Consider the following 27,594-nt stretch of genomic DNA (forward strand, 5'->3'; position numbering starts at 1 on the left):
AAAGTCGCATCGGCATTCAGCTCTACTAGTGTTGCCCCCCAAACGCTGATCCTCCTTGAATATCAGCGTTTTACATCAAATACTTAAGCCGAAAGCCGCATCCATTTTATAGTCTTCTCCTTGATCAGACCTAACTTCGTGCGTAAGGACAAAAGTTAGAAACACCAAGACCATTGTGTCAGAAACAACTCGAAATGCAAAAATCGAAAGTAAACACGCGAAGCCGCACCACGTGCTGCGGCTAACCTTGCTAACACTTTCTGAAGAGCTGGATCACCTAAGCCGTGATAATCTGAAAACCTGAGAGACATTTGAGGAGGGCGCCCCAATCTTACAATTTTGCCTGCTTTCTTCACTGCGGCCCTCCTGAACATTCTGTGACTGACTACCTGCGTTGACGTAAAAGCGAGCCAGCAACCCACCAGAGACAGGAACAGCATTACGAGATCCAAGGCCGCCGGTTGCCTGGAACTCTGAACATGTCCAACTTAGAGTAACCACTTGTCTTTTAATGTTTCATGTTAGGTACAGGTTTAGCTCCAGGAGCTTTTTCATCTTTCAGGGGAACCTTCGGTCTGATATTTTGCTAGCACAACAGAAAAGAGCCCCCTCGATCATGAAAGTCAAGGGAGAGTCTTCGATGTTGATACCATGAAGCCTGTGTCGTGTCCGTATTTCGATCTAACGCTTCGCAGGGAAGACTTTTCATTATCAAGGATGTCACATCCGTAATTATCTCCATTTTCCTTCCAACTCTTACAGATTATCCGCTCCAGAGCAAGCACATGTTCATCTCTTGCGGAAATTAGCTATACGGTACAAGTCCAAACACCACCCTCCTCCCCAATTGTTCCTGCTCCAAATGCCCCCTCTAATCACCCATCACAACACCAGAAAAGAAATCTGGAAGAAAAACGCAAGCGTTGTTGATGTAGACCCCAGGTTCATCTTCTGGGGCCTCTGGCATGCTAATAGACCCGATATATATGTTCATCATCCAGCAAGTGGCATTTACCACGGTACAGTCTCTCAACAACTGCTTCACTTCCATCCAGGAACGCTAGGATATGAACACACAACGGCTCTTCGCAGGACATCTGCCGCACTTCTTCGCCTTCATCATCTCCCTTTGCGTGCATTCTCACGCCGTTCACAAGGACGCGCAAAGTGACGCATTACGATCCCCAAGATGTTTTTCTCCTTTGGAAATGTTCTGTTACGTCTATTATCATGTTGGGGGCATTCCTTGGACTCCACGCTAACGATTTATAATATAACAGGCCATGCTCGTTCCCGCCCTCGGAAAGCGTTACGTCCCCATGCTTGTCATGACCTCGAGCTCCTGCTGCCCACCTACAACCTATGTGAGCTGGCCCGGCGCCTCTCCCGTGCCCGAGGGCCAATCGCGTGATCGCCCTCGCCGACGTCAACTTCATGCCCGCGGGGGTGACGCACTCTATAAGAGCTACATCTTCACGGACAACCAGAACCAGAGATACTAGACCAGGATGGCCGTCATGTCGGGCACTTTGCTTATAGCGAGAATGGCAACTTCCCAGGCTCCCAACGACATGTCAAACAAGCGCAGCGAATCACGAAACACGTGTAAGAACAAGCTATCCATATTACGTATCACACGTTGATAACGCCGTCGGCAAAAAAATCACTCCTAGCGATCGGCTATTTAATAAGCTTACCTGCCGGGGGCTGACCCCGTCCCCAGCATTTCCCCTCATTGCCGTTCGTTGCAATGCGGAGGAAAACAGGAGCAAAGTGGGGGAGTCTTTTCCACGGCAAACCACAACTGTAGATCTGCAGTGCGTTCCGGTCCGATCGGACTCTTACAACCTCCGGGCCAAGACTCTCGGACGAGATATCGGAGGTTGAGATAAATAGCTATCTGTCCCGCCAAGACTGCTGTTCCCAGTTTGTGGGCCGGGAGGGCATCATGAGGGGGTCGGGTCCCCTTCGGCGGTGAACACCTCGCCAGTTGAGGTACGTCAGTCTTGATATGAGATTCTTCGCCTCTTACTTGAAGCTGGGCGCTTCCCCACAATGCCCGCTGCCGAACAATCCTGCGAATTGAGACATCGATCTAAGAGCCGAGGAGCGCTTCGTCGGCGCGAGAGCCAAGACGCAGTGAAGAGGGCCGCGATGTCCGTCATCAAGTCTCCTCCCACAATCATACGTGTGCCTAGAAGCCGTACCCCGGGAGGAGATAAGACAGGCATCTTTCTCCAGTATTGGACCCTATCGGGATGACTACTTAAGAGAAATATGAGGCCCTCAGGATTGGATGCTCAGTGTTGAACAACCCCTTTGCGTCACAACCTACTTTTCACCACATCACTTTGTCATCTCTAGGGTTCTTTCCGAGTTCAACAACAATGGGAACCCAACGTCTTTCCAGAGCGCTCGTCGTCGTTCTAGGCGCGAGCTCAATAGCTGCATCTTCCCTACTCCCCCGCCAGAGCAATGGAACCAGCGGCGACCCCAGCCCATACTTGGACGCTGTGTCAGAGTACATCAACTCCATCGTCGACGACCTGTGGCCCATCAACAAAGAAATTCATGACAATCCGGAACTCGGATATGAGGAGGTCAAGGCTCACGATCTCCTCACTTCCTTCATGGAGTCTCACGAGGGATGGAACGTGACTAGGTCTATCTACAACATCAGCACTGCGTTCGTAGCCGTGTTTGAGGGCAGCGGCGACGGGCCTGTCGTGTCCTTCAACGCCGAGTATGGTGGGTTGACAATGCCAAAGCGCCCAGCTGATATCAAAACGTGTGTTGATAAGTCGTTACAGATGCTCTACCAGGCCTTGGACATGCCTGTGGCCACAACCTCATTGCCACGGCTTCCATCGGAGGAGCTCTCGCCACCGCGGAGATCATGCGTGCCGAGAACCTTCCAGGCAAAGTCATCTTGTTCGGCACTCCTGCTGAAGAGAGTAAGATTACTCCACTCCGTCACACTTCGATACATGATGGAAGCTGATCCAGATGTTCAGGTCTTGGTGGCAAGGTCAAGTTGCTCGAAGCGGGCGCCTTCAGAGACCACAACATCGACATCTCCCTCATCACCCACCCCACGGCGGGAGGGGACTCGCCCTACATGATCACCACCTCCACCGACCGCTTCGAAGTGGAATACTACGGCAAAGAGGCCCACGCCGCGGCCCAGCCCTGGGAGGGCGTCAACGCCCAAGACGCACTCGTCCTTGCCAACAATGCCATCGCCCTCCTTCGCCAGCAGACCCGGTCCACGGACAAGATCCACGGCATCATCACCTCGGCCGGTACGCGCATCAACATCATCCCCGCGCTGGCTCAGGCCTCGTTCCAGATCCGCTCCGCCGACGACGAGGCGCTCGAGGAGTGGACGGAGCGCGTCATGAAGTGCTTCGACGCCGGCGCGCTGGCCACGGGCGCCGAGCTGAACGTCACCATGCGCCCGTACGGGTACTCCAACATGGTCTCCAACGACGTGCTCGCTTCTTCCTACACGAGGTACTTCACTGAGCTGGGGGGCGAGCTCCCCGATGCCGACGTCGACAAGCTGCGCGACCCGAGCGGTAGCACCGACCAGGGCAACATCAGCCACGACTTCCCGACCATCAGCCCGTACTTTGCCATCACCAACGAGAACGGCAGCGTTCCGTCCGGGGGAACCCACACTGCCGCTTTCGAGGTTGCGGCGGGCAGCCGTCCAGCCTTCGAAAAGGCTATCATGGTCGCCAAGAGCATCGCTGGTGTTGCCGTCGACGTGTTGACGGTTGACGGCATGCTTGAACAGATCAAGGAAGAGTTTGAGGCCACGCAGGGCAAGCGCAGAAAGCGTCGCTCGGTTCACTGAGCCTTTTAGTTTTACAGGCCTGCCTAGATACAATCTAGAGTCGATAATATCGTATTTATGTGGTGCACTACTCCGTCTGCTGTTTCTCATTGGATGTTGTGTGCGATTGCTAGTTCATAGTTTATCTCAGGCCCTGATCTAAAGGAAAGATTAGGCTGGAACGCTCTCGAGACTAATCGCGTAATGTTGGCGAGTCGCCCATGCAATCCAAAGTGGCTGACGAAGCACTAAATTACAACAGCGGCCAAAGTTTCTTGAACTTCCCAGATAACCAATGTCACTAGCCATATTCTTCCCTTGGTGATAATTGGCTTGCGTCTTCTGTAGTCAGTGGGAAATGAACCTGGCGGTTACGGTCGGATGTCCTCAGGGCACCCTTACCGTGTAACAAGGGACGCGACAAGTCCCTGATTCATCTTCCTCCGGTCTCAGGATCAATTTCAGTACCAACAACTTCATATTGTCAAAAGATTATAATCGCTTCCTCCCGAAGCGAAGGATAGAACCATGCACTAAGCCTGCTTCGGCAACAGTTTGACTGGACTCCAGTGAAACAAATGGATTGTAATCGTTTTCCGGTTGCTCCTAGCTCTGGGGTTAGAGCCGAGGGTCCACTGTGAATGTTACGACGTACCTTGGAGATGGGAATGCGGTCCAAATCATCGGACCAGCCTTCGTTTTTGATGACACGTGCAGCCAGCTCAGCTATTGTAATACAACTAGGGATGTAAAATGTCCCAATGCCCATCGCCAAGCCGTTTCCAAGGTTGTACTCTTTGAGAAACACGAAAACAAACTCGAATTGGAGCCGTTCTACGCCAATTTCCTCCAAATCAATTTTCTTAGGTGTCCCCGCCCAGAAGTAGAAGTTGAAGGGACGCACATGTTGCCTGCATATATCATGGATCTTCTGTCGGTTGTCGGAGAGCTTTCTGGGAGGTAGCCATGTTAGGTGATCGCCAAGAATCCAGACCTCAATCCTCTCATCGATATAGGCAAGTGTTTTTCCACCCACGGAATGAATCTCAAAGATAAGATCGTCAAGTGTCATTTCGTCGTCGCATGATATTTCCAGAGGTCGACCCGGATCATTTAGAAGTAGTGGCCGCAAGGCCATGACCCCCCTCGAGCCATGATGATGAAATGTTTTTTCTGTGACCACCTTGATGGATATGTTTGAGAAGGAACTGATGAGAGGCAAGTGGCTGTCGGAGACTCTCCCTTGATGTCTCCGGAACAAATATAGGTAGATGTCGTTGTGACCTCGTGAGAATGCCCACTCCGTTGCAGGTTGGCCATAGATTGTATCTACTGCGGTAAGACGATCATTCTTTGTGTTCATGATCGCTTTTGTGGAGACTCTGGCGCGATCCAGTCTAGAAGTGAGGTTCTCAATCTCTTGTACGAGTTGGTTGATAATTTCCCACTGCCCCGTCACAGACGCCCAGATCAAGGGCGTTCTTCCATCTTCCTTGTCGGGTTGAAATGGGTCTGCACCCTTGCTCAGAAGCTGGGCGACCATTTCTTCATGACCATGCTCGGCGAAGTAGGACAACGGACTTCGTCCCCTGAGGTCAGTTATTTCCGTCGTGATCTGTCTTGTTTCAAACACTTCAACCAGCATCTTGTATGCCCATTCTTCGTGCTGGTCTGTCGATATCACATGGTACAGGAGGCTCTCTTTCGTATATGAAAAGAAATGGTGAACCTCCTCCCTAGTTTTGAGCGTTTCGTTTCCCTTAACAAGCACTTTGCTAGCGTCCACGTCTGTCTTTTTTGATGAGCCTAGTAGTCGCAAAGCCAAGTCTCTGGTTCTCGTAGAGTGATTGGTAACCGATCGGATGATGTTGGAGGGAATGGGTGCAGCCTGTATGTTAGGGGAGGATACTTTCGCAAGTTGTCTCTCGAAGGTACTAAACATAAGATATGTCACGATAATGCCCGTCATCGCAGCGTTTGCTTTCGGTGCCTTCATTTGTTCTCCCTCAATTTTGCAATCGTTGTGAAGGAATTGGCAGACACTGTGGTGGACAAGTCGGACAGTCAGTTCTTCCTCGTCAACCACCAGAAGGCTTCCGCAAGACGCCATGGCCGAGCGCATGTTGTTGATGACGTTTGCCGGGTTCCACTTGGGGTTTCCGGGGTCGACGCTCAGGGCCTCTTTCAGCTCTTCTATAGTAAGAGGACGATGAGAGATTGAGATGAGCCGGAGGATTTTTGTCTGGAGCGGTCGCGTCTGTGGTGACGCTGCATCGAGTATCCTTTGAAACGTTGCAGGTAGTCCTTTGGGCAAATCAAGCAATGCTTGCCTGATTTCCTGGTCTGTATGCCTCTCACATAGCGAGTCGATCTGAAGTGCCACCCAGAGAAACATGCCATCAGCCTCCTCCAGTAATGTCTTGCGAATATCGACAATAATGGCCGGGTCTCCTATGTTAAGCCGTTCTGAAGTAAGACAATCCTTCAGCTTGGCGTTGATGAAATCGACCATCTCGAGATGTTGCTGGGGCATAGTAATGGTACTCCTGTTGACTAGTTGTCGGATGTCTTTATCCAAGGATTTGCCTGCATCGAGCCGGACCGAGATGCAGACCAGTAGACTGGACTCATTTTGTAACTGACCAAGAGTAGAGCAAACAAGTGATCGCTCGCGTTGAGTGCACTCGTCTAGTCCATCGAGGAGAAACATGGGTCTTGTGCCCTTGAAGTCGCATCGTGACAGCATTTCTACCATTTCAACGATGGTTATCACTGCTGGAAGGTCGCCTTCTTGTAATGTCTCTCCGTGGGCGGAGGGAGTCTCGTGCTTGTCAAGTACCTGGCGGGCCAAGGAACCGATGATATTCCGTGCCTCCAAACTTTGAGGGAGGTCGTGTCGACAGAAGAAGTAGGCCACTGTGATCTTTAGATTCTCGGTGGCAAGATTGAGGTCATCCACAATGTTGGCCATCAGGACCGATTTCCCTGAACCCAGTTTCCCTGCCCAGATCAGCGTGCTCGAACGGGGGCTTGCTTTCCAAGAGTCGTACTCTTCATGGCGACTGAAAAGAGAAGTGCTGCCAATCTTCCTCGTCTGTTTCCAGGTAGACTCGTGGTCGTGTGCAGAACAGGCATTCAGGACATGAAGCCTATGCTTCAACTTTTGTCGTTGTGCTTGTGTCTCTGAGAATTTGGTCGATAGGGCTCTGAAGCGGGAGTTTTTAGACGATTCGTCGTCCACCTTTTGGTTCAGCAGGAGGTTGACTTCTTCCCTGATGTTGCTCGCCCAGATTTCCAGTTCAGTTTGAAACGTCTTCATCTCGGGGTCGGATAGCGACGCAGCCAACTGTCCGAGAAAAGACTTTTGCGTGAACTTAAGCAAACGGTGGCAGAGCTGAACGATGAGGATAAAGTATTCTGAGAGATGGGACGCTAGGTTTTTTGAGTGAGGGTATATGAGAGCCAAGGTCTGGTATCGAGGTGCCGAGCGGCCAACGGCCATGAAGAGAAGTGACACAGTCTCAAGGTGAGAGGAGAAATTGGCCATGAGCTACTGGCACGTCAGGAACAAAACCCAATAGGTCCTGGCTCGGGTATACAAACAAGTAGTGACATTCGCACGGCAGTCCAAACACCGCACGCAACAATGTTCTGAGAGCCGCCCACGAGGACGTCGCCAATCGAAGCGAATTGCTTTACGGCCTGGAGCACGTTGGTGAGTCGGGGGCCGAAGCACCGAACTCCGCGGCCCTTTTGAGCTGCTTGCCGGTCGATCTCGGCAGTGAGTCGCATAACATCGCTGCTGTCGGGCGGGTTGGTGCGACGATAGAGCCGCTGTTTGTTGAACGCGGCTTTTTGGTCGCTTGTCAAGTCGGCTTCGAACTGCGAGACCGCCTGTGCGAGACGGAGTTCTGCATTCCATCGGGAAGAGGCAGTACTCGGAACAAGGGCCATGGCTCGGGGTGAAAATGACAAGGTTGAGCTTGAGGCCGGGAGGAAGCCGGCTAGATCATGATACGAGTGGTATAGACACAAAGATGAGCCTAGCTCTGAAGCCCAAGCATCCTTACGATGGGTTCGAAGGAAAGAGAAGGTAAATGCTGGATCAGGCTGGAAGCTGAAATCCGGATGTGATGTGCATGTCAGCTTATGCAGCTTATGTGGCCGGGCTGGTTCCACGGCATGCGGAAGTGCCTATTGTGGCTGTGCTACTTATGACACGAGGGCATTGCAAATGAAGAGATATCATTCGCTGGATTCTATGTTCAGTCAACCTGTTAATGAGTTTCTGTTCGATTTCGCCAATCCGACGAATCACATTAGTTCAGGCTTGATTGCTGCTGGTCCTACACTCCCGCCGTCCCTACGAGAACAAACTCCAGCGGTCAAGTACGAATCATTCCATCTTAGGGCGCGTACCGCAAGGTAGTGCGTAATGCAGCTACCCGATCGTTAAATCACACATAGTAAGTGTAACACAACAGATCGTTTTTGCCTTAGAGTAAGTTGTGTAAACCCTCTTTGGCCATTGATAAAGCAGAAGACTCGGCATAAAGCGGAGCAGATGCAAATCCAAGCGGCCAAATAAGTACCTCGGCCTCATATCAAACACCCTAACATAGACCGAGGGAAAATCTGGGGAACAAAACCGCAGCTATCCCTGGATGAGAAGTAATCTATACTGCTGCAGTAACAAATTGTTTCCCCCCCCCCCCCCCCCCCCCCCCCCCCATCAAAGCTACGGTGCCTCCATGCCCAACGTATCGTGCCTTCTTTCCTCATTTTAAGCCAGGTATAACTGTATGCTTGTCTGCAGGCTACCCGGAATCGAATTCATAATGGACACTCACTTCTAACTCAACTCACTTCAATGGCTATCTCAAGTTTGACCTTGATATTTCCATTCACGTGGCTTAGTGTGTAAGTGAATGTGTTTCTTTTCTTTAGTTCAATCTGGTATGTCACCACGTGGTAAGCTAAGTCGTTGCAGTTCTATGGAACTTCGTCACTATAAATAATTCCCTTCATCCTGGCTGTGTCCAACATCTCGGCCAAATATCAAAGCTCGTAAACAACATCGGCTACGGCTGCATTCGCTCTTCTGCCGCAACCTTTTTCTCCCGTAAAACTCGAGCTGTACTCAGTCCCCAACAACTGATACAACACTCCAACCCGTGACAATGTCTTCCTGGGAGAGCAGGAATGTGGTTCCAACGGAGAACAGCAGCACCCCAGAGCAATGGGGCGATGCGACGGGCGGTTGCGAAGCAGGAGAGAAGAACGGCCCCACGGGTACCGGCGAGAACGCCTCTAACACCAAGGGAGGCCACAAGGACCAGATTTCGGCCGCATGCATCAAAGGTGGCAGGCCATCGGGCAGCGGCTTCGGTCATCATGCTGGAAGTAAGAAGTAACGTAAAGGCCCAAGGTCTAAAAAGCCAATAGGAACAACTCGTGCGGTTCTTGACCAATCTGTCCTGCTTCTACAAGCTTATTCGAAAGTCAGTCTAGTTAAAAGCTTCATTTGATTGACTAAAAGTTGAAGCAAATTAACCACATACCTATTTTCTGTTCTTTACGGCTCCTAGTGGGAATGGTGCTGTGTGTGGTTTCCCGTGTTGCAGCAGTCAGGATTTGAGATTTGAGAGGTTCTGACTTTGATTTCACATTGGTTGTTCTCGAGAAATCATTTTTTCAAGCTCATGGACTCGGTCGATAGTATCAAACAAAACAATATTCACTATCGAGAACCTATAGAAACTAGGGCTGGGCTTCTAGGATAAGTAACGGATGCGACTTTGATTGCAGAGCAGTTTAATCAGCCCTGACCTGAAAGAGTTTCTGGATGGGCTCTGTTTGAAGAACGTTCATGTCCTTGGTCCTTGATACTGACAAGAATACTTCAAGCCCAAGTACCAAACTACCTACATTTGCTACAATGGGGACCGGGGGACCACCTATAGAGTGACGGCCGAGGCTCAACTCGATAAAGAGCCGACAACCGAGCCTGGGAAAAGACTGCAGTGAACGTTCCACATTCCGGAAATCCCAAGTAGATCCTTGCGTCCATGTGGCGAGACACCTCTAGCGCCGGGACTGCTCAGTCACTAGATTAAACCACCATAGGTCTGACCAGTGACCACAAAGTCTGGCTCCGAAGACTCGGTTCCAAGGCGCCAGCAGACATGGTTCTAGGCCGAAAGAGAGACCGAGAGGATGGAGCCTCTTATAGTCTCGCTTGGCCCTTTATGGGCCTTCTCAAATGCACAATGGCCTAACACGCGTGGAACTCCACCTCGGAAAACCCCCGCTGTGGGTGTGAGCTGGGCGGTTTGGCTTGACGGATTGGTCCAAGACACGCACAACCCTGACTCGCGGCGCGGGCTTCCTAGCCCGATTAATCTTATCAGATGCATCTCCGAGGGTTCACGATGCTTGGCACACTAGTTCGTTTGCTAGCAAACCTTGAATGGGGAAAACGAGGGAAAAAACCTGTCTATGGGATGGGAATTCCCCATTGTGCTGGGTTTGCGTGTTACGTTTCCTCGCCTTCCCGGTCCGATCCGACCTCGGGGGCCCTATCGCCGGGGGTCGGTCAACGCCCGACGGTTACCAATAGTTTGTAGAGAAAAGTCGGATGCTGTCTTTAGGGTTATAAACGGTAGCATCTCTCCTCGAGTGGTACTCTGTTCCATCTGCCATTCCGCCATTTTGACTGTTATCAGACGGTTGAAACTTCAGCAACGATGACGACCCGCGCAGATGTCGAGTCCGACAGGGAGAAGCAGCCCGAAGACCTCGTCAATGAGGTCCCCGAGTCGTCAAGCTCCTCGACCGCCGAGGAGGCGAAACCGAACCCCCCGCTGTACTGGAAACTCATCGCCGTCGTCCTCATCTCCTGCATCAGCTTCGGCTCATCATGGAGTTCGGGCATCACCGGCGCCCTCAAGTCGACGCTCAAGAAGGAGCTCGACATCAACAACAAGCAATTCTCGCTGCTCGAAGCCAGCGAGGACTTCATGGTCACCCTCCTGATTCTCTTCAGCGGAATTCTGACCGACAGGATTGGGGGAGCCGGGGCCATGTTGTATGGTATGCTTGCTCTACCCATCCCCCCCATCCCCCCCCTGCAGCAATTTTCACGGATTAGTGGGTTTGGTGAGCGGAGACTGACGGGCGATAAACAGGTAACATTATCTACTCCATCGGCTCCATCATCGTTGCCGCTGCTGCTCAGGTCCGCTCTTTCAAGCTCATGATCGGCGGCCGGGTGATCCTCGCGCTCGGCGATATCGCGACGCAGGTGGCCCAGTACAAGGTCTTCAGCTCCTGGTTCTCGCCCAACAACGGCTTCGCCTCGACCCTGGGCCTCGAGCTCGGCATCAAGAAGATTGGCGGCTTCGTCGGCAAGTCGTCGGCCAACATCATCGCCAAGAACACGGGCAACTTCGCCTGGGTCTTCTGGGTGTCGGTGTTCATGAACGTCTTCACCAACGTGCTCACCCTCGTCTTCTACCGCTTCAACGGCATCGCCCACAAGAAGTTCGGCAACGTCACGGACCCGGCGACGGGCGAGAAGCTCACGGAGAAGTCCAAGAAGTTCGAGCCGAAGAAGGTCCTGGAGCTGCCCTGGGTATTCTGGACCATCATGGCCTTCTCGCTCTTCCAGACCAGCACCGCCGTTGTCTTTACCCAGAACGCCACGGAACTGGCCGAGAAGAGATTCAACACCGACTCCATCACTGCCGGTTGGTACTCGGCGACTCTGCAGTACGCCGGGTTCTTCTTGGTGCCGTGCATCGGTGCCTTTATTGACATTCTGGGCAACCGTATCACTTTGCGTGAGTAACCCGTCCGTCCGAGTAACGTCTGAGCCAAATCACTGACCAACCACATTAAGTCGCCATTTGTGGTACTGGAGTCTTTTTGGCTATGGGCCTTGTCAACTGGGCTACCGACACCAAGGGAACGGCTGCTGCCTTTGGCATCTACGCGGTTGCTTTCACTCTTGGCCCTACTACAATCATCGATAGTATCCGGACCTCCATGTGGCATGGATCAACCTTTGGCTCCGCGTATGCCGTGAAGGTCGCCATGAACAATGCGTAAGTACTCCTGAACGTTTGGAGAAGCACGGCCATGGTCATGAAGTCTGACAAACTTGCAGCATGAACATCATCGTCCGTGTCGTGACCGGCGCCATCCAGGACGCCGACAACGATAGCTACGACCGTGTTGTCATCGTCTACGTCGTCCTCGCCGCTGCGTCGGTTCTGGTGTCCATCATGCTGGTCGGGCTGTCGTGGTGGTCTGTCGACCTCGGAAACCTGCAGTGGACCAGGAAGCAGCGCATCAAGAACGGCGAGCTGTGGAACGAGAGAAAGAGGGCATTTTACGAGGACAACGGAGCGCGCAACAAGCTCATCTCCAAGAGCTGCTTCGGCGCCTTGATCATGCTGATCCTGGGCGCTTGGTCGGCGTACTTCTGGGGTGTCGCCACTGGCAACAACTCATAGAGACAAAGATTACGGCCGAAATGAATGACCTGAAGATCGGTGACAATGGCAATGGCGACGCCCTTGAACTTTGAGAGACATTTTATAATAGAATAGTTAACGAGTCCACACATGCACGAACGAATAGAACGTCCTTCCCAAGGATCTCATTATCCCCAAAACGTGTGTCTGTACCGCCGCAACGCAAAAAGCGTTGATAAGCTCCACGCTATGTGGCAGAAGCAACATTGACCATGATTGTCTAACAATACCAAACAATGCGGTTACCTGATGGAGCACCCATGTGTGTTTTCATCGCAATGGGATGTCTTGTGTGGATGATCGTGAGTCGTGAGTGAGTTCATGCCACGGCGTTCCTTGACCGAGTCGGCTCCGACAGACGCGGCCGATGCATCGCCTCATTCAAGTCCCACTCTGTCGTTTCCCCACAGCTCTCATCTTCAGCTTCCTAATTGAACTTGTCGACTTGGAGACCCCTCGCGAGCAAGATTTGAGGAAGCTTTGAGGAAAGCAACTGGTTCTGGGCTTGCAGACTCTCACAATCCTCACGCCTATCGCCCTAGTAGCTAAGCATCTTCTTCACGATGGGCTACGGAGTCTCTCCCGAGGACCTCCCGGTGCCCGGCCGGGACACGTTCTTCTGGCTGGGCGAGATCAACAAGGCCAGCGCCGTCATCAACTCGGACGAAGGGCTTTTGGACCGAGCTGCGGCTATTCGAATAGCCAGCGGCCTCCAAAAGTTACTGGACTCCGCCAACGAACCAAACGCCCCCCGTCCGAGTCTCGTCATCACCTTTGAGCCTCTGCTCATCCAAGCAGCCGGGGTCGAAGCCACTCTCCTTCACGCTGGGCGGTCCAGTCAGGACATGCTCACCACCGTTTCGACCATGGTTCTCCGCGATGCAGTGCTGAAACTTGCCTCGCAACTTCATGACACAACTAGGCGTCTGGTCGACATGGCCGAGACTCACGCTACAACCCTCGTGCCGAACTACACCAACGGAGTCGCGGCCCAGCCCAACTCGTATGGCCACTACCTACTAGGTCACGTTGCGGGGCTTCATCGGGATGCGGAGAGACTGAGGCAGTGCTACACGCGACTGGACCGTTGTGCCATGGGCACCACCGTGCTCAACGGCACGAGTTGGCCGCTGAACCGCGAGCGCATGGCCCAGTATCTCGGTTTCGCAAAGGTCGTCGACAACGCCTACGACGCGGCGCAGATCAGCGCCGCCGAGATGCCGGTCGAGCTCGGGGCGATCGCGTCCCAGGTCGCGCTCCACGCCGGCGCGTACATCCAGGACGTCATGGCGCAGTACTCCCAGCCGAAGCCGTGGATCCTCCTCCGCGAGGGCGGCTACAACACGTACGTCTCAAGCGCCATGCCGCAGAAGAGAAACCCCGGTCTGCTGAACAACACGCGGGCGGAGGCGTCCAGGGTCGTAACCCTCGGCGTCGGCCGGGCTATCCAGGGGCACAACTTACCCCCGGGCATGGTCGATGCGAAGGGTCTGGCGGACAACCTTGCCGTGCTCAACGGCGCAACGCGGGTTCTGCGTGACTGGCAACGCATTCTTGACGCGCTCGTCATCGACGGCAAACGGTCGCTGAAAGAGCTGGATCTCGACTGGACTGCCTCTCAGGAGTTGGCGGATGTCCTGATGCGGGAGCACAACGTGCCGTTTCGGGTTGGACACCACTTTGCGTCTGAGGTTGTCAGATACGCGAAAGCCGAGGACCTATGCCCGAGCGAGTTCCCCTTTGCGGAGGCGTCCAGGATATTTGCCGACACGCTGAAGCACACGAACCTCGAGAACGGCGGGTTCCGGTTCCTGAGTGAGGACGAGTTTCGAGAGGCGCTGGATCCTGCTGGGATCGTCAACCGAAGAGCTACCTCCGGAGGCCCGCAGCCCAAGGAGATGGAACGTATGATAGGCGGCTCGAAGAAGATCTTGGAGGATCTCGAAGTCTGGATCCAGGAGCGACGGGCACACATTGAGGACTCGTTGCACGGATTAGACGTGGCGTTCAAATTGCTGCTTGAAGTCTGAGCGCTTCAGAGGCATTTTCGAGTACATTCCGGGTTTCTTGTTAGTTTGAAGCGGTTACCGGGTTTACAACAGGCGACGATGTCGACTCTATGTCTAGTCAGCCGAGCAACAGACTTCAACGTGAATAGCAAACCAACCACCATTTATAGTCTATTCAATGTTTAGTGCGGCAAGAAACACGTCGAATGATTTTAGTAGGTTTTTCATGTCTCTGTTGAGGAGACAAGTCAGGAAGACATACACAGTTGTTAGTGTAGATAAGGCCAAACTAGATACAGTTGAGCCCCCGTCTAGTTGAGTGGGAATGAAGGCCCATAGCTGTAAAGAAATGCCGCAATGATACGCTTGAGGCAAAAAGGAGCAGCGGATATTTTACAAGGAACCATGCTAGTACAGAGCAAGGCAATAACCGTTAGTCACCCAAGGATACCGTGACTCCCTTCACGAGCATTGTCAGTCGAGAGCTTTGAAATCTTGCTAGTAGCCGAAAAGAAGCTATTATATTTGTTCGTGATGAGCTCCTCGTTTAGCCATGATTACAAACGTCATTAAAGAAACCTTGCGTCTTGTCCCCATGTCGTTGTCAGCACTAACGATCCCGGCTCTTCGGGGACCCCACGCGGAGCGGATGCCGGATGTGTCAAGTAAGGTGGGCGATAGATAGATAGGCAGCATGCCGTTCCGCCAAGTTTCCCGGAGCGGTCCCTCATCGTGCCGATTATCTGATAGGCAAGTGATACCATCCTTGGCGTCATGACGCAGTGGGACTTCATCACCGACATCCCCTAGCATTCCGACCTCGACTATCCCGCTCGCTTGTTAGTGAGAAAACTTATGTCTGGGCTAGCTGGGTTTACCACACCCTAAGCCTAGCTGAAATGAGTAGATGTAACCTTTCCCCTCAAGGTTGCCCTCGGCTAGAGTCTTGGAGGAATGTTATATGTAGCTTCGGTTTCCCTGGCATTCTTGCTTGGTGTAAATCACACCAGCCAAACTTGGCAAACAAAATGCGATTCTCGGTCACATCTATCGCCTCAGTGCTGCTCGGTGCCACCATGGCCTCGGCAAAAACGACCACGTACCGATACGGCCCCAACGTTCTCCAGACGTACGACGTTTACATCCCGTCCGCGTTCGGAAACGAGGCCGTTGCAGCCAAGAAGCACTGGCTCGTCTGGATCCACGGGGGTTTCTACCGCGACTTCGCCCAGAATTCGACGGGCATCAACGCCGCCATCGCCTCTCTCGAGGCCAACAGCTCAGACGTGCTCGCGACCCAGGTCGCTGGCATTGCCTCGCTCAACTATCGCCTCTCCGCCCTCCCCGGCGTCCAGCCCAACAACACCCCGCCCAACGAGCTGCAGAACGCGAGGTGGCCGGACCACCTGACCGACGCCGTCGCCGCGCTGAAGGACCTGAACGAGCACTACCCGATCGACGGCAATTACGTCCTCTCGGGACACTCTGTCGGCGCCCAGATCTCCTTCTTCGCCGCCCTCGAGACCCTTAACGACCCTTCCGTCCCCAAGCCCGCGGCCGTCTTGGGCATCAGCGGCATCTATGACTACCCGCAGCTCCATGTCACCCACCCGAGCTACGACTCTCTCGTCCTCAACGCCATGAGGCAGGACCAGCTGGTGGAGGCGAGCCCGGCCAAGGTGGACGCCGGGAGGTATGCGGCCCTGGACGTGGAGGCCTTCATCTTGGCGCACAGTAGAGACGATGGACTCGTTCCGTGGGATCAGTTGGAGGCAATCGAGGCGACTTTGGGGAGCCTGCCCGAGCTCAAGAGCAAGACCTATGTCGTCGAGCTCCAGGGGGCCCACAACGACATCTGGCGGGGAGGTGTGGCGCTTGCGAAGGCGTTCACGGAAACGCTGGCTCTGTTGGGAGCGCGCCCTTGATATTTGGCAGTGGAATAGGTTCTTGTCTTATTGGCGAGAGACGTCATCTTGTCCGTAAGTTGCTTTTCCTACAGCCAGTTGATAGCAATTCTCGGTTGGAAAGCAAGGACTGGTAGGATAGGGGCCAAGACAGAAACTAGTGGAGGATGTCGCCTTTCTCATCCAACACGATACTACTTGCGATTTCTTTTTACTGGCGAAGCCTCATGCTGGCCCAAGCTACTTCCCAGAAAGGCACATGTGAGTGACTCGGGAAGACAGGAGGTCCCATGTCTTGTTGGTGGCCGCTCACACACTTACTCCCTCCCGCACATCCACCCAATCGACGGTATCGTTCCTGACCACCACCACATCGTCGTCTGTGTAGTCTGATGCCCACAGGCTAGCTTCTGACGACAACGAAGAAGCAGTCGGGGAGACCGGACGGCCCACATCAAGCTCCGAACCTGATTCCTCCGAGCCTGGTTCCTCCGAGCATGGTTCCTCCGAACATGAGTCTGCTGAACATGATTCCGAACCGGACTCCGGAAAGTTTGTATCGCTTGATGATTCTTCCGATCCCGAAGATGCCCCCGGAGATGAGTGCGAGCGTTCGCCATCCCCAGAGACTCTCGCCCTGTTCGATCTAGCCGGGAGCTTCTCTTTTGCCTAACAAATATGAGTCGCAGCAAAGGGAGCAGAGATGTTCAGTATACCTACTGGCGAGTTCCTGGGTTCTCTGTCGGCTTTTCCCCGCGTCGATCGCTCGAGACGCGCTCGTAAATCGCGAGCTTCCTTATGTTTCTTGGCGCGTTTGTACATGTCCAAAAGCTCAAACATCGTGCGACGGGTTTTCTTGTGGTCGTCACCCATGAGCCTGCTCTCGGCCTCTTCGACCATCTTCATCCTACTCAAGCCTTCCTCGTATCCTTGACGAAGCTTCGGGTCATGGCCAAATATAAGCAGCGCAATCTTCCTCTTGTTGCGCAACGTCTCGCGGTTCTCTGCACCCAGGGCGTGACGTTGTGTCTCCAGCAAAACCATCCGTACGCTGAAGGCGTCGTCTATATGCCCCAGGTCTTGAAGATCTGTTGCAAGTAAAGACATTGTTCGCAAAGCACTCACATCGTCTTCCGATCGGTCTGCGGCTAGCAGCTTCTCCAGCAAATCTTGCCTCTGCCTCAAGACTGCTAACTTCTCAAAGTCTCCGGTAGCCTGGCTTCTGCAGCAGTTAATATAGCTGTTTTCTGCCTTGGACAGAATCCCAATCTCCAACAAGTGTTCACATTGACGGGCGGTTTGGAAGGCCTCTTCTCTCCTTTCCAGAGCCATGGTTAAATAGCCCATCTTCGTGAGGACGTTTGCAACGCTACCCATGGAAGAGAGGTAAGGAATGGTCGTGGCTGTCGTCTTTTCCTTCTCGAAGGCTTTCTTACGTATATCTAACACAGCTGTCAGCTCGTCCAAAGCCTCGTCCCATTGGCTAAGGCTACTGTAACAGCGGCCTAGGTTGACTCTTGCTTCGAGCGTATACGGATGGCCGTCTCCGCGAATGTGTTTCCAGGCCTTTACGGAGCGCTTCCTCATTTGGAGAATCTCTCGTTTCTCTTCATTCCTTTTGACAAATGCGCACCTGGTACCCAGCAGACTGTCATGGGCCAGCAGTGTATCTGGGTGATGTGCGCCCAACGTCTTCAGCCTCCCTTCGTAGATCTCACGCCGCAGGTCCAACGCCTTCAGCAGCTGGCCGTCCCAGTGGTAGCTGTCTGCCATGGCATTCTTGGTAGCTAGGTTGTCGAGCTGCTCTACCTCAGATGCATTCTCCCGCGTATGGGATTCTCGAAGAATCTTTTCTCGCAACTCGAGGGCTTCTCGCCGCTTGTTCGTGCCATGTAGGTATTCCGCAACTTTTCGCCGGGTACGTAACAAACGCGGATCGTTTGAGCTTAAAGCGGCTTGGCGACGTTTCATGGCCTCTCTGGCCATCTCCATAGCCTCTTGCTTGCGTCCGGTCATCCAAAGGCTGTCGGCGAGGTTCATCATCGCCACGCAAGAGTCGTCCCCTTGCTTCTTTCTTCTCGTATACTCTACGTGAAGCTCGAAACGTAACTTGAGCGCCGTTTCATGGTTTTCGAGCTGAGCTTCGCATGAAGCCAGTTGTTCCACTGCTTGCAAAGAACCCGGAAACTCCCGTATGGTTCTTCCTCTGGTCATCAAGGTCTCGTGAATCCCTCTCGCCAAGACCCGGGCATCCCAGAATAGTCCCGTCGCCGAGCATGCTTTTGACATTCTCATTATCATTGCGGCTTTGAGCTTGAAAGCCTGATCGTCCTGTGATCGAAGCATTGTTCCAACCCTTTCAATCGCAGACGCTCTGATATGCGGCACGAGAGCATTCTCCAGCTCGAAACCTGAGGGGTTGTAGATCCACGTCAGAGGCGTCTGTATATCCAACAGTGCTAGGGCTATGAGGGAAATAGCTGCGGATGTGTACTTTTGCTGTTCGGAATCGGACAAGGACTCTCTGCATATGGTATGCACCAATCTGTGAACAGAATACTCCTGGTTTTGCTGCGACTGGCAGGTTATCAGGCTGTATCGGCACAGTATCTCGAATGCCGCCTGGACGTCAGGCGTATCCCAGCGGGGGCTCTTTTGGTCCAGGAGCGGCAAATGCTTTGCCCACGTAGGCGCAAGTACCATGTTCTCCCAGGCTTTCTGGAAGAAACGCTTCTGTATCCCTTCGTTGTGGAGAAAACTCAGCGTTCGAAGGAGCTCGACGGCTTCTCTCGTGCCTCGCTCAGGAAGCAACTGGATTCGACGAAGGGAAATGATGAAGGTTGTCCACACAGTTCCTGAATGGCCGGACCACTGCATTGATTGGTAGTCGTAGTCAAGGGACACGGAAGGTGACTCGACGAACTCTCTACAGTATTCGGTATAGGTACATCGCTTGTTGAAGATGTAGGAGCCAGCCTGAGCGATAGCCAAGGGCAGGCCACCGAGTAGGTTCACGGCCAGAGTCTCGGCAGCTTTATGCTCCTCCGAGGTCAAGGTCGTATCCGGTCGCTTGTAGCTCATCAACAACTTCGTGGCGTGGTTTTTGTCCATAGGGTCAACCTTGCAGAAGTTATTGCCATAATTTGCTAGCCGTTCGTCGGTAGTTGTGATGATAATGATACCGGGACCGCTGGTTGGGATATATCTTGACAACTTAACTTCGGACGCGTCTGCGTTGTCGAAAATCAGTAGCCACGGTTCTTTTCTGGCGCCCAGCCACGCCCTTGTGAGGCGTATTCTGTGGTCGAGTTCGATGCCGTCCCAACTGTTCTGGATGGCGCAGATTTGAGATATTTCCAAGAAGTTACTGTCGGCAGAGACTCGGTTGCTGGCGTCCACATAAAAGATGCTCTGAAACCTATTCGTGGTTGTCAGTACATGGTCTCAGATTGAGTAAGAGTACAGACTTTTGCTCGTTATCTGCTATTCCCTTCAGACATATCTGACTCTTCCCCGCTCCGGCAAGACCATACACGACTAGGGTAAAGGGTGTGTCTCTGCCGCTGGTAGACCATGTGTCACTGTTGCTCATAAGACAAGAGGGGATGTCGTGCCGTTCCAACAGCCTTGAAGACAGCGCCGGGCGTTCATTTTGAAACTCTGGCCAACGGCTCTGCCGACTTTCGGGGCGACTTTGGGAGGGGCGAGAGTGGCATGGGAAACCCTTGCGGACTAAATCAAAAACGTATTTCTATCGATTAGCCATTGCGTTGAAGTCAGTTGTGAGGAAACTGGAATCGTAGAGCTCACCAGGTTCAGTACCCTCGCCAAGCCGAGCCCCTCGTTCGGGCGGAATCTCACACAAGATAGCTTTGGCATACGCTGCAGCCATAGCCGCCGCATATGGCTGCCAGTCTTTGTTCTTATGCTCGTCCGCATAATCGCAAACACCACGGATGACGCCCACAGGAATCCGGTTCATGGTGCCGGCGGCCTCCATTTCGAGGCCGATGACACCGTACTTGTCCCGCAGCTCATTCCCCTGACGCGAGTTCCGCATCAGCTTGTCCCCGGAGCCGATAGGACCGTACCAAACCCGGGTCCTCTTCGCAGGCGGCCGCGTGTCGCGTATGATCTCCTCTTCGTCTCCGAGGCCGTTGATCCCGTACAACTTGTCATTGTGCATGCCGGGGTCGGCAAACGTCCCGGTCGCGTGTTCCTTGTGCTTCATACCGTCGTAGTGTTCCAGAAGAGCGTCAGCATCATGCGGCGCCCTGAGCTTGATGCTGCCGATCGCAGACCTGACCACAGTCTCCGTCTCGGCGAGTACGTGCCCGAAACGAAGCGGTTGGAAGCCCTCCGCCCCCGTTTCTTTCCCCAAGTCGTACGCCACCAAGCCTGCGCTGTTACCCACAGGAAGGGCCACGAGGACATCGCCGAGCCGGATGTCGCGCGGTGGATCTGCTCGGTGGTCAGGAAGACCGGCGGCGACTCCAACCAGGAGCCCGAACCAAAGGTTGGGGAACGACTTCTTCAGCTGCCCCGCGAGGGCGGCTGCTGATCCCGTTCCATATTCCTGGCCAGCGGGAAGCGTGGCGATGACGACGTTGTGTCCGCACAAAGTTCCCGCATGGAAAACGTAGTCGTCGCCTCTTGCCACGGTGAAACGACCGTGATGCCTCTCGTCCAGCATGTGCAAGGCTGCCTGAGCCTCGATTTCCAGAGGGGCGATCCATGCTACATTGTAGAGAGCGCGGTTCAGCTCAGCCATCGAGTCGGCGGTGTCGTGCCCACCGACTCCGATTTTGTGATAGACTGGGAAGATTAGGATTGTTAGGCCGGAAAGAAATGGCTACACCTCGTATGTAGGTGAGTGAAATTGTTCCGCAGCCTGGTTCGTATGAGCTTGCCATGTACCAAGTCTGAGCGAGCCACTGAGAGGCGCATGACTTCGGCCCAATCTGGAGGAAGAGCGACGTCCAGTCTGGGTTGGTCGGGTTGGGCCTTGCATGGGGTGCATCTTGCATGCCTGTTATCATGTGATGCGTGTCCTCTTTTGGACATCATGCATGCAAATCGCTCGAATGCGCCGCCCAAAGCCAGCGTGAAACCTGGAAGACGAAGAGAGGCCCTGCTCCACCATGACCTAGTCTCACGAACATCCAGAACCCAATGAAGATGTCATCATGTGCAAGAGAAAACGCAGCTGGTTGACTATGTCGCGACAACCCTCTCCCATCTACAAGAGCCCCCCCCTCCCCATGCATACACACACACTCCGTGTACACACAACAGCCTATCCATCCATTCATCCATCCATCCATCCCCTTACCGCCCGTGACGATGCATATCCGACGAAAAACCCCGTTCCCTCCGTTTCTCTTCCGTTGTTGTTTTTTATTGAATCTCGTGAACTTCGCCAACTTCCCCCCTCCAAAAGACCATCCTCCACCCCCCCCCCCCCCGGCCAGTTCCTCCGATTCGCGAAACGCATCGCAATCCTAAACTCCGGCAAAAGAATTTCCATTCAACGCATGCGACGACCCCTTGGAGACCTACGTACGAAAGAGTAAAGGGAAAACACAAGTTGTCGAATCGCCCGTTTCAACGGCCTTGCCCTTGGCTACCTGATCCAAAATCCGGCTCCGGGTGGGGCGACTTCTTGTCCTTCCTGGCCTTGATGACGAACTCGGCCATGATCTGGATGTGGTCGGCCGGGAAGTGGTAATTGGGGAACGCTGGCACCCGCTTGAGATATGTAGCGTCTGGCGGGCCCAGCAGATCCACCACTTCAAGCGTGTTGGTCGAGTACCACAGGTAGTCGATGACATCCGAGAAGCCGGGCGTGTAGTTGGTGAAGGGCATCTCGTCGGGCGTGTTTTTGATGTGCGCGTAGGCGTCCCGCAGGCTGAAGGGGTGTTCGATGCCGTCTCGCGTGAAACTGCCGTACTGGAAGCTGGACAGCTCCTGGTGGTTTGGCGGGACGCGGCCCATGGACAACAGCTCGTAGACCGAGCTGTCCTCCGTCGAGTTGAAATCTCCACACACCAACAGGGGGATATCGGTGTTGTTTCGGTATTCCTGACTGGGACCCGGCTCTTTTGCTGGTGGCGGCGGCTCATCCCCGTCTTTGCCGGTAGCAGAGAAGGTAATGAGCTTCTTGTCCTTGAGCGCCGGCCAGCGGACGTACTTCTCGGCGAACTTCGTAATCTGCTCCATTAGGATACCCGTCTGGATAAGCTTGACGTCTGCCAAGACGGACTCCCATGCCAGATGTCCGTTGACGAGGATGATGCGCGAGCCTGTGGCTCGGCTCTCGAGGAAGACGACGACAGCGATGTTGTCCTTTGGCATGACACGGTTGAAGACGTCGTGCTGGTTCTTCATGTCCGGGCGGTTGATGGCAATGGCGGCGAACTCAATGACCTGCTTGTCGAGCAGGATCCACTTGCTGGCCTTGTAGAATGTCGCACAACCGTCGACTCCCTGCGCATCCTTCTCGGCCATCGTCTTGGCGCGGGTCTTGGGCCAGTGCACTCCCTTGTAATCCATCTGCGCCAGCTCCGGACTGAATTCCTCCTTGAATGCCTCGGTCGAGATCTCCTGCAGGCACAGCAGGTCGGCATCCTTCTCGCGTAGCTCGTCAAATATGCAGGCTTTTCGGTATTCCCAGTTCAAAGCACCCGTCGGCGTGTATCCATACGTTTGCGGCGTCGCGTACTTGTCACACAGAACGTTCCAGGAGAAGACCTTGACCCTTTCCAACGTAGGCGACACATCTTCTTGAACGGTAATGTACTTTCGAGGGGAGGGCGGCAGCGGCACTGGGATGGATTAGCGACTGCACATAACACAAGATCAACACGCAGGCTGTGCGTACCTGGAGCTTGCTCTTTCAACAGGTTAATTAAGCTCTTTGTGCCCTTCTCCATGATCTCTTGCTTCATTTCCGGGTCGATAGGGTTGCCCTCGATACCGAGGACGTCCAGCAGGTGTAGGGAACCCAGTTCGAAGGGGAGGGTGTGGATCTGGTTGTCGAAGAGGAGCAGTTGGTTGAGATACGTGCACATGCCGAGTTCGGCGGGGAGGTCTTTGATCTGGTTGAACGACACGTTGAGATAACGGAGCTGGCGCAATTGCCCAATGGCCGCGGGTAGGGTCTGTAGTCTATTGGAGGCAATGAAGAGATCGTGGAGGAACTGGTAGCGGAAGAGGGCCGGAGCGAGGTTCCGGAGCCCTTGACCGCTCAGGTCCATGTTGTGCCAGTTCTGCCGTTCCTTGGCGTTCTTCTCCACGCTGTACGGCCGTCTCCTGTCGTCCGCGTCGTCGTCGCCGTTCTTGCCAGAGGTGGGGGAGGGACCCGCGATGCCACGGTTCTCCGAGGCCTTGAGTCTGGCGTAGTAGTGCGGTTGGTTCTGTTCGGTCATGGCGCGGTGGGCTTGCTTGGACTCTTCGTAGAGCCGCAGCTGCTCGGCCCAGTGTTCGGTCATCTGTTGTGCTTGGCCTCCCCGCGACGCCCCTCCCTGGCCGTTCTGCAAGCCGTTGGAGCTGTATGGACTCGAGTTTCCCATGACGCCAGAGGAGAAGGCCGAGTGGTGGCCCATGACACCGCCATTGCCGTTGTGCGCAGCATGTTCGGCTTGGGCAGCCTGGTGGTGCTGGAGGTGAGTCTGGTGGTGTTGTTGCTGTTGCTGTTGGTAGTTGTACAGCATGGGGATGCCCCGGCCGCCGGGGCCCCCATTGATGCGGGAGTTGTGGCCCTGCTGGTGATTCTGTGAGAACATGCCTAGCAGATTGGCCCGTGGGTTCGGGTTAGATGGTGGGTTTGGAGAGGAGTCTTTCGTGGCGAATCGGCCCAGGAGCGTGTTCAACAGTACGGCGTCGGTGGCGGCGGCGGTTTCTTTCGATAGGAAGGAGTTGAGGTAGAGATCTCCGACAGGGTGGTCCAGATAGCGAGTACCATCGGCCATCTACCTGACATTCGCGGTGGGTTGGGTAGAGCGGTTCGGATTGGTGCAGTGCCTCGGATTAAGGTGCAGACGAGGAGAAGGCACCGGGTGGGCAGCAGCAACTTATGTGAGATTGGAAACTAGGGAAAGCCAGGGTAGCTCGCGTTTGCGCATGGGAGTCGAAGACCGGGTCCAGTTGCATCGAGTATCGGTTCAGACAATGGAGAGCCCCAGCAGCGCAAGGTGCTTATGCTATCCTCTGGCGCCCATGAACCGCGTCCAAGATTGGGAGGGTGTGTCGGGTTTTCGTGCCTCGTGAATGCGTGGAACGGTGTGGGTTGTTCCTCGATCTGATGATGCAGTCGGTTAGGGGAGGAGTCTGGTACTGGGTTGGAGAGAACCGAGTCGAGCTCAATCGGAGAGAAGGGAGGGGGGTTTGACAGCGTACGTTGAAGAGGGCAAAAGCTGTTCGAGGGTTGATCGTGAAGCGCTATGGGCGGCGGGAGAGTGTCTAGATAAGATTGTGTCTCGTCAGTAAGACCAGCTTCGAAGACAAGACATGGGAATGAGGCACGATCCAATAGCAGAGGGGCAAGGAGAAGGAAGAGAAGGAGTTCGAGACGAGTAGGAGTAGGGGCTGGGTTCGAACCGAGTTGCGACAAAGGCTCGGCACAAGCAACGGCACCCCAGACGACCCTCAGGGCGGGGAATGGGAAATGGGCGGATGACATACCGTAACGAGCGGGCGCAGTGCAATTCGTGCAATATCTCTAAGGCAGCCAATGAATACTGGGACTGAAAAAATGCGGTCGGAGATGCAGATGATCCAAAGATTGAGTCGTGGAGGGGGTCGACGGGATTGACTCGATCTTGACGATAGAGCACAGATACAGGACACCACGCCTGGCGAGAGGTGAGAGCTCTAGTGTTATCACGTGACGTGAGCGCATGCACGGGCCAGGAGGCAAGGCCCACCAAAAACATGAACGTGACCTGAGGGACAGTGCGGTTTAATAGACGGACGGATGGTGAAAGAGCCACAGTAAGTGAGGGAGGGAGGAAGTGACTGAGGGAGTGACTGAGTGAAGAAGTTGTGGAGTGGTCTGATGGCAAAACATCCAGGTTGACGAAGCATTTCGAAACAGCCGCGGCCGTGATCCCAAGGCTTGCTGACTATGTAGGTGTTTGTGACAAATCCTTGATATGCATAATCGCTCAGGAGAGTGAGTGAGTGAGTGAGTGAGTACCTGGTTCATAACGCTGTGTCTACTGGCAATTCCATTTCAGGACTCTAGAGTCTGCCCATCATTTGAATATTGCAACAGTCCGCCGAGTCAAAAATCCTCAGAAAGTCCAACGTATGACAAAATGATATTTGCGAGGCCGTATACTATCTTAGTCTCTGACAGATAACGACTGCTGTCTGTATTGCAACCCCGAAGTGCCTTCTCCAAGTATATCAGAAGAGTGTCATACGTATAACACTCTCCACCTGCAGTGACTCTAAACAAAGCTGTATGTTAACTCACCCCCAAGTCCTATAGTTGTTGTGGCTTGGAACATGCTTTTCTATCGAACTGGGGACACGAGTATGAGACACAAGTCTTATCATCCAATTACTACGTTAGTAGAATTCCGGTTGTTTCCCTCCTTTACAGAGGTACACTCAAATTCGGCTAAGGTTTCCAAGTAGTTGTAATAGATAATAAAATACATCGAATAGTGTGTGTGTGTGCATGTGTGTTTACCTCTTTTTAGATTAAGCGGCTAGGGCTGGTAGTAAGGAGCGACATGCAGAGTGAAGAGGTTAACTGAAAGATAGGTGTAAGCCAGTGACTAAGTTATCTCCGGCTTCCTTTCTCTTAGAATATCATTAAGTGGCCCCCTAAATAGACTTCGGAGACGCCTGAAGAGACGCTTCGGAGGGGTCACTGGTGTCCCCGTGTTCTTCCTTAATGCTGACCTTTGACCCCAAAGAGGTCAGTCCTTAGAGGTCTCTCGTATCTCTGAAAAGATTCCATCCATAGCTCCGAATACGCTCAACCTCTATGGCCCCAGTTCCACCCTGCCGGGCCCATGACGCCGATCAAGAGGGGCAGTACGCCTAGAAACATGCTTTAGAGACCACATGTCTCTACTTCAACATCCACTAGAAGCTTCCAAGGTCTACATCAACTGTGAAAGTCTGGTGCTTGTTGAAGGGTTTGAGTTGGAATTTCTACGCCATACCCGGCTTCATATCCGGAAGACTAAGGGGCTCCCCACGGCCAACCAGGGACATGGAGCCCATAGGGTTACTCAGTCTGACTACCGCCACTAACTCATCGAGGTGTCAGTAGCCCGATGTGATACATGGTCGCCAGAGTGCCTGCTGGTCTCGCAGACAACTTGAAAGATAGAAAGACACATGTGTTCATAGATCTATGTGTTCAAGCACCCCCCTCAATGTTGATGGTGCCCACTTGAGCACGCCGTTACAGGTGAATGTTCTTAACGTTCTGTGACCAAGGGCAGCAGTCTGCAATAAGTTGAATTAGTCTGAAGGTCTTGGCAGAAGTGTAATGAAGAGTAGCCAGCAGCAACTCTTGCAGGATTATGTCTAAATGGGAGAAATGCTGGGCCGGGAGTATTGTCTCTCACAGCGCCGACCGAGAAAGCCATGATAGAAAACAATGCATTCAACAGCGAACAACATAATGATATCCTGTTGCTCCTGTATGGGAGTTCTTGTCTTGAACCAATTTGAATTTTTGTCCTTGTCCCAAGAACCACAGGAACCCAAGATCCCGAATGAGGAATCAGGACCGTCGGCCCTCTTTAGAGTTATTTACTGGTTGAAGAGGGATAGCCAGGCTATAAACGGATCGGCCGATCGGTACAGAATGCCTGGGCGCTCGTTCTTGAATCGGAGCACGTTCTTGTGACTAGAAAAGGGGAATTGGTGAATACAAGAAGGAGTTTGGCGATGGCTCACCGGGCGGCGCCTTCCTCACTAAGACGGACCCAGATCTGCACCTGCACCTGCACCTGCATCTGCACCTGCACCCTCCCTTGGTCTCGCAATCAACAAGACTGCAACCTTACACACCATAACGAACGAATCTTGGAATCTTGTGGTTACGAAACTCTCAACTGTCATAGTCCCTAATTCGAATCTTCTTCCAGTCACCGAGTTAAACCGCCTCTCTCGCTTTACCACGCATCAATCAAGCGTCTGCCGCTGCCGCGGAGTCGAGTGTCTGGCCCCAGAGCCGAGTTCGCCCGGTCGCCGAAGAAGATGGAACCGACACCGGCCGGCCTCGCCGAACCTCGAGTGAAGCTGATTAATGTACGGACACGCCGTGACAATGTTCGTCG

General features: G+C 53.5%; 8 protein-coding genes across 8 annotated transcripts; 5 read left to right on the plus strand and 3 right to left on the minus strand.

Annotated features, from left to right (window-relative positions):
- Positions 1-2,387: 2,387 nt before the first annotated feature.
- Positions 2,388-3,859, plus strand: CH63R_13140 (Aminobenzoyl-glutamate utilization protein B; the record flags this gene model as incomplete). Its single annotated transcript, XM_018308114.1, has 3 exons — positions 2,388-2,748; positions 2,811-2,954; positions 3,015-3,859. 3 exons carry the CDS (start codon positions 2,388-2,390, stop codon positions 3,857-3,859), a joined length of 1,350 nt encoding a protein of 449 aa, XP_018152531.1.
- Positions 3,860-4,330: 471 nt separating this feature from the next.
- Positions 4,331-7,792, minus strand: CH63R_13141 (Nacht domain protein; the record flags this gene model as incomplete). The annotated part of the gene is made up of 3 exons (XM_018308115.1): positions 4,331-4,444; positions 4,494-7,388; positions 7,442-7,792. The coding sequence occupies 3 exons, from the start codon at positions 7,790-7,792 to the stop codon at positions 4,331-4,333; spliced, it is 3,360 nt and encodes a 1,119-aa protein (XP_018152532.1).
- Positions 7,793-9,018: 1,226 nt separating this feature from the next.
- CH63R_13142 (uncharacterized protein) lies at positions 9,019-9,252 on the plus strand (the record flags this gene model as incomplete). Its single annotated transcript, XM_018308116.1, has 1 exon — positions 9,019-9,252. One exon carries the CDS (start codon positions 9,019-9,021, stop codon positions 9,250-9,252), a length of 234 nt encoding a protein of 77 aa, XP_018152533.1.
- Positions 9,253-10,584: 1,332 nt separating this feature from the next.
- On the plus strand, positions 10,585-12,354 carry CH63R_13143 (Major facilitator superfamily transporter; the record flags this gene model as incomplete). The annotated part of the gene is made up of 4 exons (XM_018308117.1): positions 10,585-10,930; positions 11,026-11,679; positions 11,739-11,943; positions 12,006-12,354. The coding sequence occupies 4 exons, from the start codon at positions 10,585-10,587 to the stop codon at positions 12,352-12,354; spliced, it is 1,554 nt and encodes a 517-aa protein (XP_018152534.1).
- Positions 12,355-12,938: 584 nt separating this feature from the next.
- On the plus strand, positions 12,939-14,405 carry CH63R_13144 (Argininosuccinate lyase; the record flags this gene model as incomplete). The annotated part of the gene is made up of 1 exon (XM_018308118.1): positions 12,939-14,405. One exon carries the CDS (start codon positions 12,939-12,941, stop codon positions 14,403-14,405), a length of 1,467 nt encoding a protein of 488 aa, XP_018152535.1.
- A 1,055-nt stretch (positions 14,406-15,460) lies between these two features.
- On the plus strand, positions 15,461-16,309 carry CH63R_13145 (Kynurenine formamidase; the record flags this gene model as incomplete). Its single annotated transcript, XM_018308119.1, has 1 exon — positions 15,461-16,309. The coding sequence occupies one exon, from the start codon at positions 15,461-15,463 to the stop codon at positions 16,307-16,309; it is 849 nt and encodes a 282-aa protein (XP_018152536.1).
- A 288-nt stretch (positions 16,310-16,597) lies between these two features.
- Positions 16,598-21,235, minus strand: CH63R_13146 (Ankyrin repeat-containing protein; the record flags this gene model as incomplete). The annotated part of the gene is made up of 5 exons (XM_018308120.1): positions 16,598-16,957; positions 17,009-19,706; positions 19,756-20,020; positions 20,099-21,140; positions 21,206-21,235. The coding sequence occupies 5 exons, from the start codon at positions 21,233-21,235 to the stop codon at positions 16,598-16,600; spliced, it is 4,395 nt and encodes a 1,464-aa protein (XP_018152537.1).
- Positions 21,236-21,892: 657 nt separating this feature from the next.
- On the minus strand, positions 21,893-24,258 carry CH63R_13147 (endonuclease/Exonuclease/phosphatase; the record flags this gene model as incomplete). The annotated part of the gene is made up of 2 exons (XM_018308121.1): positions 21,893-23,112; positions 23,169-24,258. The coding sequence occupies 2 exons, from the start codon at positions 24,256-24,258 to the stop codon at positions 21,893-21,895; spliced, it is 2,310 nt and encodes a 769-aa protein (XP_018152538.1).
- Between the last annotated feature and the right edge of the window lie 3,336 nt (positions 24,259-27,594).

This window comes from Colletotrichum higginsianum, chromosome 9 (assembly GCF_001672515.1).
Source record: "Colletotrichum higginsianum IMI 349063 chromosome 9, whole genome shotgun sequence".
NCBI lineage: Eukaryota > Fungi > Ascomycota > Sordariomycetes > Glomerellales > Glomerellaceae > Colletotrichum > Colletotrichum higginsianum.